The sequence below is a fragment of the Microtus ochrogaster genome, unplaced genomic scaffold, assembly GCF_000317375.1.
Source record: "Microtus ochrogaster isolate Prairie Vole_2 unplaced genomic scaffold, MicOch1.0 UNK13, whole genome shotgun sequence".
In the NCBI taxonomy this organism is placed as follows: Eukaryota; Metazoa; Chordata; class Mammalia; order Rodentia; family Cricetidae; genus Microtus; species Microtus ochrogaster.
The window spans coordinates 3,540,661-3,552,511 of record NW_004949111.1 but is presented as its reverse complement, the minus strand read 5'-3'; the positions used below and the strand labels follow the sequence as shown (position 1 = coordinate 3,552,511).

General features: G+C 35.7%; 1 protein-coding gene across 2 annotated transcripts in view; it reads left to right on the top strand.

Annotated features, from left to right (window-relative positions):
• LOC101987375 overlaps positions 1 to 11,851 on the top strand; it is a 65,565-nt gene that overhangs the window by 15,895 nt on the left and 37,819 nt on the right. Inside the window, exons 3-4 of one of the 2 annotated variants that reach the window (XM_005366710.2) lie at positions 7,124 to 7,315; positions 10,237 to 10,330. In XM_005366710.2, coding sequence (XP_005366767.1) covers positions 7,124 to 7,315; positions 10,237 to 10,330 — 286 coding nt within the window. Of the gene's footprint in view, positions 1 to 7,123; positions 7,316 to 10,236; positions 10,359 to 11,851 lie in introns of both variants that reach the window. The other variant, XM_026789031.1, reaches the window with a different exon arrangement.

Genomic DNA, 11,851 nt, shown 5'->3' with positions numbered 1-11,851 from the left:
TGCTTTTAAAGAAAACACAATTTCAGGAATTAAACACTATATTTAAGACTGAGAACAGTGAAAGCTACTATATACTATAGATTTATTTTATGGATAAAATGCATTTATTTTTAAAATAACGTTTCTTTCATTTATTTTACATACCAACCAGTTTCCCCTCCTTCCTGTCCTCCTGTACCCTCCCTGTTCCCAGCTACCCCCTTCCAATCCACTCCTCCTCCATCTTCTTTCAGAAAAGGACAGATCTCCCATGGGCTTGCACAGAGCATGGCACATCAAGTTGAGGCAGGACTGAGCTCCTCACCTTAACTGCTGGTCCAGGTAATCCAGCATGAGAAACAGGTTACCAAACAACAGCTAAGCACCAGTGAGAGGTGGTGCTTAGCTGTTAGAACCCTTACTAAGAGACTAAGTTACACGAATGCCACACACAGGCAGAGGGTTTAGGTTGATCCCATGCAGGCTCCCTGACTGTTGATCCAGTATCTCTGAGCTTCAGCGAGCTTAGGTCAACTGTCTCTTTGGGTTCCCCTGTCATGACCCCACTGGCTAGTACAATTCCTGCTCCCCTGTAAAACTCATAGTATCCTGGGAATTGGAAGGTCTATGTGTAATGTTGCATGTTGTCTGAAATTTAGCTGGTCATACCTGATGAATACACTTCTCATAGGAATTGTGTAAATTGCCCAAGACCTTGAATCCTAAAGTAGGCAACCCATAACTTTCTGTGTAAGTAAGTGAAAAGTCATTCACAATGCATTAATAAAAAGCTATATAAATAATCTCTGAAAGAATAACTTATATGTTTTATGTCAGGGTATAGTCTTTATTAGTTAGGATATGCATACTTACATACACACTTTCATGTGCCTATCTTTTTATATATGATGGAACATGATAATATTTAATATCAATTATGAACCTGCATTCTTCCTTTCTAAATGAAAATAACTCAATGTTAAAAGTTTGATTCAAAGGAGTGCTAAAAAAGCCAAAAGAAGGAATTTTTCCCAGTACTCAAGAAATGTTAGATACTATACTTAATTCCCAATAGTCAAGAATTAGTCTCAAAGATGCAGTAATAGTTTTCACTGGGAATACAGGACTATGAAAGATGTGGTGAGCAGTTTATAACACCCCAGAACACTCTATTTTGATGTACCTCCAATCTGAGGTGAATACCTGAAAGCTCATGCTACCTGGTAGCAGGGGCTGCATTGCTTTTGCTCTCAACGCCAGAACTGGCTATCCTGGCCATCTTTTTTGTTTGTTTGTTTGTTTGTTTGCTGTTTCATTTTTAAAGATAGGGTTTCTCAGTACTTTGGGGGCCTGTCCCGGAACTAGCTCTTGTTGACAACCAGACTGGCCTCGAACTCATAGAGATCTGCCTGCCTCTGCCTCCTGAGCGCTGGGATTAAAAGTGTGAGCCACCACCACCTGGTCAGAACTGCCTATCTTCTTCCTGGGTTTAAATTCTCCCACTGGAGTTTGGAATGTCCTCCTTTACGTAATATCCGTCCTAGTTCTCAAGGACAGCAGCGCTTTCATCACTATCATGTAAAACCTCTAGTCCCAAACAGCCATCAATTTGAAGCAACCATGGCCCCACTCTTAATCATGTCAAGTCAGAGAAATCCAGGCAAAGCACCCATCAGTGCTGGAATGTGGAAGCTCTTTTTCCTCCGTGGGAAGAAGAGTAAACATTTAGAACTGTTTTTTAGACCTAAGTTCCTTCCATAAAAGTACCAACATTGCATTTTGGGCTATCAGCAGAAAGTAAATCATAACACATCTGATTTTTTGTTATCTTAACTGACTTTTATTTCTTTTTTTCTTCCTTCTATTCTTATTTTCTTCTTTTCCTATCAAGTCTTACAGTAAGTTGAACCTTGTTTTAGCCACTTTGATCTTCCCCAGGCCCCCAATAGCTTCACCCACACAACAAGTACTCTGGCTCACTATCAGGATAAAAAGAGAGAGGGAAAAATGGCATTTTGTAATAGCTATTTTTCATTGTAGCTATAAATATAACTTTATCATGCCCATGAAGACCTGAGCACAAATTGCCACTGAATGCTCAATTCTTGCATAATATCCTCCCTTCCTCTATATTTTAAATGTTTAGCTTCTTCATTTACCACTTTTTTAGTTATGTAAGAAACTGAGAGGGGGATCTTATTTATTTGTTTGGGAGAGAGAATCTAGTTATATATCTCAGAAAAGCCTTGAGCTTGTGATCTTTCTATCTCTGCTTCTAGAGTTCTGGGACTACAATCATGGGCCACCTTCAAATTATAATTCAATTTTTCAATTTCCTTATTCCTTCATCTGCAGCCATGTTTGTATTCACAGTCAAATAAATGGCTCAAAGAAATGACCATTGCTAGCCAACTGAATAGAAAACAAAAATTTTCCTTGTATACATTTGCTAGATCAGTGTCTAGATGGACATGAAAATAAAAAGTTTAAACACCAAAAAGAAATTAAACCCAATTAAAAGTAGATAGACTAAAGAACTGAGCAGATTCCTCAAAGGAAATGCAAATTGCTAAGAAGCATTTCAAAAAATATTTGTCTTGGGGGTCTGGGTTACTGCACCTAGATGATTTTTCTTCTAGCTTCCTTTATTTACCTAAAAATTTCATGACTTATTTTTTTTCTTAAAAGCTGAATAATATTCCATTGTGTAAGTGTACAACATTTTCACTATCTATTCATTTGTTGATGGACATATATGCTGTTTTCAATTCCTGGCTATTTTAAGTAGAGTAGTAACAAACACGGATGCACAAATATCTCTATAATAGGCTGTAGAATCTTTTGAGTATGTGTACATGAGTGAATCTTGAGGAAGATTGATGCCCATCCTCTTGAGGAACCACCACACTAATTTGCAAAGTGGTTGCACAAATGTACCCTTCTACTAGGAAGTAATAAATGTTCCCCTCTTTTTGAATCCTTATCAGCATGTACTTTCATTAGTGTTATTGATCTTGGCCATTGTGACTGGGGTAAGATGGAATCTCAAAGTAGTTTTAATTTGAATTTTCTTGATGGCTATGGATGCTGAATATTTCTTCAAGTGTTTTTGAGTCAGTTATGTTTCATCTTTTGAGAAGTCTTTGTATAGTTATGTACCCGAATTTAAATTTTGTTTTCTTGATTGTTTGGGTTTTAGTTTTTTGTATACTGTAGATAATAACCCACTGTCTGATGTGTAATTGCTAAGTGAGAGGCACACAAATTTGTGGGTTGAGAGATACTAATTTAGAGGGCAGATTGATACTGTATCGATTTAGCAAAAATGGTAATAGTAGATTCAACATGGAGCCTTCAGCTCCCCAAACAAATTTATAGTATTTAGCATGTGTCTTCAACTATGGAGAAGACCTTAAATACAATTAAAAGTGGTGCATTTACTCCATAACATCTGTGCCACTATCACACACACACTGGCATATCTTGTCACACCTGTTATTTTTGTGATGATCCCCCCACAGCAGTTTACATAGTACATTCTGATACCATGAAACCTAACCATTCAAGGAAGCTTCCCAATCAGCATCAACTTGATTTTTCTATGTTGTGTGACAAAAGTATATAGTTCCTTCAATAATAAAGCCTTACCACCAAGTTCTGGTTGTCAGCAAAGTGTAATAGTGATAGCTTTCAGGGATTTATGGGTGACCTTTGACCAACAACCCGAGGGGAGGTGTTCCACACTTGGCACTGGCCTTTTAGCTTGGCAACCTTTGGCTTTTAGAAAGAGCATAATCCCATTTAGGGTGACTCCAACTAAACATTTACATAAATATTGTCTCTGTGTGTAAGTATGTACATATAAATATAGAATTTATAGCTTTTTCAAACATTCTATTTTTTAAGTCAGGGCCTCACTATGTATTGCTGGCTGGTGTAAAACTAACTCTATAGACCAGTTTAGCTGTAAATTCACCGAGAGCAACAGCCTATCTCTGCCTCTCAAGTGCTGAATTAAAGGCATGTACCACCATGCCTGGCTCTTCAAACATTTTAATGTTAGTTATCCCATCTACAACCCTCTCCTTTGCCCTACTCTCTCATCCATTTCTGCACCTAAACTTCCATTACCCTTATCTCACACTTCACATAACCAGTGTTCTACTATTCCATTCTCTTCAGATAATTTATTTTTCCTCCCCATAGTCTTTTTCCTAGTTTCCTAAATTCCACAAGTACTCTAAGGTAGGCATACAAATATAAAAACTTAATGGTAATCCATAGAACACTCCCACTTTAAGTGGTTGGGTGATGTGAGATTCCCCTCTATATGCTGTGAATACCATTGTTGAATAAATAAATAAACTGCCTTGGCCTGTTGATAGGGCAAAACTTAGGTAGGTGGGGAAAAGTAAACTGAATGCTAGGAGAAAGGAAGCAGAGTCAGAGAGAAGCCATGTAGCCCTACCGGAGCCATACAGAACTTTAGCTGGTAAGCCACAGCCGCATGTTGATACACAGATTTATAGAAATGGGTTAAATTAATATGTAAGAGTTAGCACAAAGAAGCTAGAGCTAATGGGCCAAGCAGTAATTTAATTGATACAGTTTCTGTGTGATTATTTCGGGGCTGAGCAGCCAGGAAACAACAAGTGGCCTCCTTGCAACAGGTAGGATGAAGATAAGAAACTAAGAAAGGTATTTAGAGATAAACAATGAACTAGAAAAAATGCATAAGTAAAATAATGTTTTGGAAGTCAGAAAGAAGGGAGAGTGATGAAAGAAGGGAAAGTGATCAGCTGTATTAAATGTTGCTGATAGATTAAGTAAAATGAGGGCTTAAAATTAGCTTTAGCAACATGTAGTTGAGGATAAGAAATAAAATGTTATTTTAGAACAGAGTCAGAAACAGTTACTAGACTAAATATTTGAAATATTTCTTTGTACTTAATTCTCACAGTGGTCTTAAGTAGCATATAAAATTCTTTGTTTCATATTGTCATTATGGAGTAAAATCTTTTTGTAAAAATTCATTTATTAATTAATCTACTTGACACATGAATCCCTGTATTTATCACATAAAACATGACATTTTCAAGTATATATCCAGTATGACATGGTTAAATCTTGTTAATTATCATATGCATGACCTCACTTTTTTGATGAAAGCATAATAGCCACTGTCTTAGTACTTTTCAAGATGATAATATATAAATCATTAAATACATTCATCCTGCTGTGAAAGCAACGTTTCTTATTTAATTATAATTCTATATTTTGACCAAGAACTACTCAATATAATCCACATTTTAAAATCTCATTCACCAGAAGCTTTACTAGAAATGTCAGTGTTACTTGAAGAATATATTACTGGCATCAATTTCCCTTACCATTCCACTTTACTTAACCCCATAGCACTTCTCAAAATTCCTAATTTTGCTTATATTTTTCTACTTCTATCTGCTATATTGTAAGTTAATTGAGCATACTGGTCATTTTTTATTCAATTATATATCACAAATATTAGAAATAATGCTTAGGACATAGTCCATATGTTTGGAAGGAAGGAAATATTATTATAAGATAAATAATTCATTTGTAATTCATTGCTAGGTTAAAGAATAATATATTCTCACCAAAATCTTTCTAGGAAAAACACATGCAGATGGATATGATATATGGAAACTCTTCTTTGACCTCCTTAAATGTGTGACGTTTAATATTAAATATTAAATGCCACATCCTATAGGTAGATTAATACTGATTTGAAACTGGCTAATATATTTTCTTAAAGAATCATACATCATCAGTGCTATAAAAGATTATAATAACCATCTAATAAGTTCCTTCATGTCAACCATACAGTAATATTTAATGTGTTGGAACAACACAAAAGGCCACAAGTAACTTAGTTACTAATTACCTTTATTGGATAATAGGGTAATCTAATGCCAGTCCTTTAGGAGACAGTGAAGAAATCCCTAAAGACACTACCCCAGCAAACTCCTTCTTTAGTCACTCTTAGGGAGGCATAAAAAACCCCAACCTCCCGTCTTCACAAACCTGTAGACACATTTATGTGGGTGTATGTGGTTCCAGTTTTCATTCTATGCACTAGAGGGCCATGTTCATGTTATTTGGCTGCATCCCACATAAAAATGCATGTAGTTAATAAATGAGTCACTTCTTTCTAAAAATAAATAAATAAATAGAAAGAGAAACTTAGGAGTCCTGGGAAAGACGGGGACAGGCTTATTTTTCTGGCGGTCTAGTCTCTTCTCATGTTTCTTTTTCCATTTAATGTGGTACAGCAAATCAGTCTGATAACTTGTATTAAATAAGTGAGTGGGGAGGGACATACACAGCCTGCCCTTAAAGAACTGGCAGTTTAGATGGAGTAGAACTCTTTTCCATAAGCAATGGAGCTAGAGTATCCAAAGCAGAGCACAGGTAGGAACAGGGAGCAAAAAGTATAGTTTTGACAGCATTCTTTTTTCTCTCTTGATATTTATTTATTTATTTATTAAAGATTTCTGTCTCTTCCCCGCCACCGCCTCCCATTTCCTTCCTCCTCCCCCAATTAAGCCCCCCCCCTCAGCCCGAAAAGCAATCAGGGTTCCCTGTCCTGTGGGAAGTCCAAGGAACCCCCACCTCCATCCAGGTCTAGCAAGTTGAGCATCCAAACAGCCTAGGCTCCCACAAAGCCAGTGCGTGCAGTAGGATCAGAAACCCATTGCCATTGTTCTTGAGTTCTCAGTAGTCCTCATTGTCCGCTATGTTCAGAGAGTCCAGTTTTATCCCAGGATTTTCCAGACCCAGGCCAGCTGGCCTTGGTGAGTTCCCAATAGAACATCCCCATTGTCTCAGCATTCTTAAGACAGCTTTCTTATCTCCCTGTTCTCAAGTGCTAACTCCCTCATCTTCATTAGCTGATGGTTAGAAAATCCTAAAACACTACACTTAATGTGTTCAAACCTGTAGGTTTAGAACACTTGCGCTAATGGGGAAATGGAATGACGTAATTTCTTAAGAAGGAACTTAAGGAGAAATTTCATGGTTGAGCTATAATGAAATGTCTGATTCACCAATATAAAGTACGTTGTATTCCCCTGTTGTGTGAGATATTTATTTTATCTCTACCTAGATGTCAAAATTTCAGAGGCCAGTGGGGAGACTATTGGTACATGGGGGAGAAATGTGAACAACTCTGGAACACTTTGGACCTGATTTTAGTAGCAACATTGCCTGGAATAACACTGGCTTTAATTGTTGGTGTGGTAATCCAGATTATCCACTACTGTAAAGGAAAGCCAAAGAAGAATGAAGATCATCACAGGTAAAAGACTTCTAAATACTTTAGAGAAAAGTAGATAGTTTCTCATGCGATCAGCATATGAATCAAGATATAATGAATGCCATTTATCATGCATGCAATGTGTATATTTTCTTTCCTATTTATCAATATTACAGTTCAAAGTCAAATTAACATTGCCAAATACACATATTTAATTTAGGATTTTGGTAGAGAAAAATTTAACAGCCCTTCTCTAAATAAAAACCAAATGCAATTGGCAAAGTGTCCGATTTCAGGGTTTCTTTTCACTAAGGCAGTGTTTGTGTGCCCCATGCATTCCTCCCTGGTGATGTGGGAACAAATGATCAGACACTGCTGTGCTAGTCCATCCAACTCCCTTATGCCAGTAACAACATTCAAGACACCAAAAGATGAATCTCATAGCCTTGACTTTGATGAGACTCTGTCTTATTTAACTAATTTCACCTCCTTGGGCTTTAATTTCCTCATCTACAAAATAGTGATGTTTATAATCAGACCCACTCACTTCACAGATGGTGAGGATAAGACTAAAAGCAGCAATCAGGTATTGTCTGTTTATTAAGCATGGCAAGATGAGTTACAAATGTTTCACACCTATGAATTCATTTTAGTCCTATTAACAACCCTATAAAATACTGAGAATACCAAGGCATAGAAAGATCAAATAACTTGGCCAAGTTTGTGGTCCAGAGTCTGGTTATTGGGCATAATTCCACGCTGTGCCAATGAAATCTGATTAACTAAAACAGTGTTAAAGCTGGTATGCCTTTATGCATCACCTTTATTTCTTTACATAAAACAAGCTCTATCCTTTCTAGTTTTCAACTTCTGAACTAGAACTATGAAGTTGAAATATCAATTTATAATCTTATCAAATTTCTATCAATTAAAATTCCATCTACTTTACTTTTTCATTCCTCTGTGGCATGATAATGTTATCTTCCAAGCATTATGGGGATTCTTTAAATATTATTTTTTAATGAGAACTAACTGGTACTGTTTGCCTCATATTGATAAGGACTGGTTTTCAATTTGTAACAAAATCAGTGATTTGAACTATCATAGGTATTTGTCTGTTGAAAGAGTAATATTAAACTCACCAATTATTTTATCATTTTAAATTTTGAATCTTTGCTCCATTATTTCATATTTTTAGGTGCTATATGGTGCATGTGTGAGTGTGTTCACATGTTTATCAACATTAGTGTTGCAAATTCAACTTAATATGAAGAATTTTATATTTTCAGTTGATATAATCTTTAAACCCTTTAAGACACTAAAGAATCACCATAAGTAATATTTATGTAGGTCACTTTAAAAATAGTCTCTGTAATTTTCCTATCCTAATGTTCTGTTAGATTTATCATCTTTATTTGTTGTGAGGAGCTGCGGGCCATTTCCCACGGCCCAGCTCCCACACGGCTAGCTTTACCCAACATAATTACATGGAAACTGTATTCTTTTAAACACTGCTTGGCCCATTAGCTCTAGCCTCTTACTGGCTGACTCTCACATCTTGATTAACCCATTTCTCGTAATGAGTGTAGCACCAAGAGGTGGTGGCTTACCAGGAGGAATCTTAACCTGCATCCATCTTGGAGAGGAGAGATATAGCATCTGCCTCACTTCCCTTCTTCCCAGCATTCTGTTCTGTCTACTCCGCCTAATTTTCTGTCCTATCAAAGGCCAAGCAGTTTCTTTATTAATTAACCAATGAAAGCAACAGATAGACAAATGACCATGACCCTCCTCCATCATTATGTTCTGATAGATTTATCATCTTTATTTATGTGTATGTATGTCTGTTTATGCAATGTGAGAGTAGATGGCCATAGACACTAGAAGAAGGCATCTTGATACCATGGAGCTAAAAATATAGACAGTTATGAACTGCCAAATGTGAGTACAGGAAACTGAATTTGGGTCCTTTTGAAGAGCAGTCAGCGATTTTAACCATTGAGCAAAGGTCTTGATCAATGGACATATATTCCAACTCTCTTTCTTCTATTGACTCTGTGACTTTGAGTAAACCAAAATTCACTGTTTTTTTCACTTACACAAAGAAGAATATATGTCTTACTTCTTCACTAGCCTAAGATTTTAATGAAATAATTAACGATTATTATTGATAATGATAGATAAATCTGACGCTTTATTCTAACAAGATAGCAGTAGCCTTCATAGGGTTTGAACTCATTTCTGGGCTTTCTGTATACTTAAGCTACTCTATTTTCTTTCACTTAATGTGATTTTAGTTTTGAGTTTCTTTTTATAGCTCTTTTATTATCTGGATTGGGAATTGATGAGATAATTCTGAATCTACTCTACAAAATCATTTAGCTTAGTGGAGAATGTTAAGATTATTGAGCTTAAGTAAGGTTCACACCTCTTACCCACAAATCACTAAGTAGGTAGTCTAGGAGAGTTTCCCTAAATTGCCTTAGCCTAAGTTTCTTATCGTAAATTGAATTTAAAACACCTAACTAGCAGGCTTTATATAACATTAATGAGACAATGAAATTCTTTGTGTAATATACTGCTTTCTAAAATTTACTTTCAATTGCATAATAAGTAACGTAGATTAATGGTTGAATAGGAAAATGATATATAAATATGTATATATTAATATATGCAATAAAATGGTAGTGGTTGAATCAATGTGGGAGATATATGGATATTTGCTGAAATTCCTTTTTACAGCTCTATTCTTGAAAGTTTTTACAATGAAATGTTGTATAAAATCAGATAAAGTAAGGCACGTTAATCATGCATGAGATTTGATAGATTGTGGCTTTTATCAGTTCTTTTTCTTGAGTACAGTCTTAAAATGTGAATATTCATTGTGTATTATAAAAACATTTATTAAGACATTTGTATAACCAGTTATGCATAATTGAATTGTTTTTGTTTTTATGTGCCAGAGAAAAGAGAAATATGCCAGAACTTCGACCTCGCCATAATTCTGCATATGGTTTTGATACTGACAGGAATCTTCCTCAGTCTAATCAAGGCGAGGTAAACACTGAATCTCATTGGTCAAATAAACTAAGTTTTCAGAAGACATCAAAGACAGAAATGCCATAGAGAACAAAAGTAGAGCTTATAAGTGTTAAAAGTAAATGTCATTAAAAGATATAATTTCAAAATTATGATATGTTTGTTGCCACCTAGGCCTGCAGCAGTGACACTGGCAATGCTCTCTACCTCTTCTTGCCATTATTTTCTTACAGGTAAAATCAAGATAAAACAGATAGCAAAGACAGGCTTGGAGAAAACTAAAACACAAAACAAAAAGTAAACAAAAGTTGCCAGAGGAGGGCAAGGAAGATATGAGTAAAAAGAAATTTGCTCTAGATACTAAATCTTATATCTAGCAATATATTTCCAATTGGACCGATCATTTAAAAGAAGTCATGTGGAGATCTTGGAGAATCAATGTATTTTAGGAGTAGCTCTGAATAAGAAAATAAAAGGGACCTTGCTGTCACATTAGACCACAATTATAAGAGGCATCAGAAATGTTGTTGTTCAAACAAACCATAAAGTGCCACTGTTGTGGTTTGAAAGAAAATGCCCCCCAAGGGAGTGGAGCTATTGAGAGGTGTGACCTTGTCGGGAATAGGCATGGTCTTATTAAAGAAAGTGCCTCACTGTGGGGCAGGCTTTGAGGTATCTTTTCTCAAGCTTGACTCACTGTGACAGTCAACTTGCTGCTGCCTTCTGGTCAAAATATAGTCAGAACCATCATGATAATATTGGACTGAACCTCTAAAACTGTAAGCCATCACCTCAATTACATGTTTTCTTTGTAAGAGTTGCTGTGGTCATGGTGTCTCTTCACAGCAGTTTAAAAAAAAAACCTAGCTAAGAAAGCCACAAAATCTTTTTGTTGTTTTTTTGTCTTTTAAAATGCAAGTAGCAAATATTAAAAGTAAGAACTGTACTGAAAATAAATAACCTGAAACTCAGTATACTTCTATAGATGTCTCTAAATAGGTACCATCTTAATATCAAGGCCAGTTAAACATCAAAATATTAAAGGTTAATGCAAACATTTATTGAATGAAAGATTTGTGGCAAGTTATTTTCTACCTAAAATCAAATAAATTATATATTTTACCTTTAAAAATAGCAGCACTAAAGATTTGTTCCAAACCATCTGTCAAAGAATATTAAACTAGTCTGGATGAATATCCTAATGTAAATATTGTTCATATATCCAAAATGGTATTCCCTAAAACTAGCAAATGGATTGTAGCTGACTGTTTTTCTCTTGAAGTGATCATTTGTTTTGTAGGAAGAAACTATGAATTAGAAAATCTAGCATACAGAATGCACTTTTCCATTTCTAGCAGTCCATTTATTCTTTTTTTTCAAAGTTCAGTGAGTTTAATATATACAATCCTGTGGTTGCTACCACAACATAATAAACATTTCCATCACACTGAAACGTTCTCCCAAAGTCCTTTGTAGTTGACCCACCATCCTCAAAGCGGATAAGCACTGCTTTGATTTCTCTTGTTGTCGATTAGACTG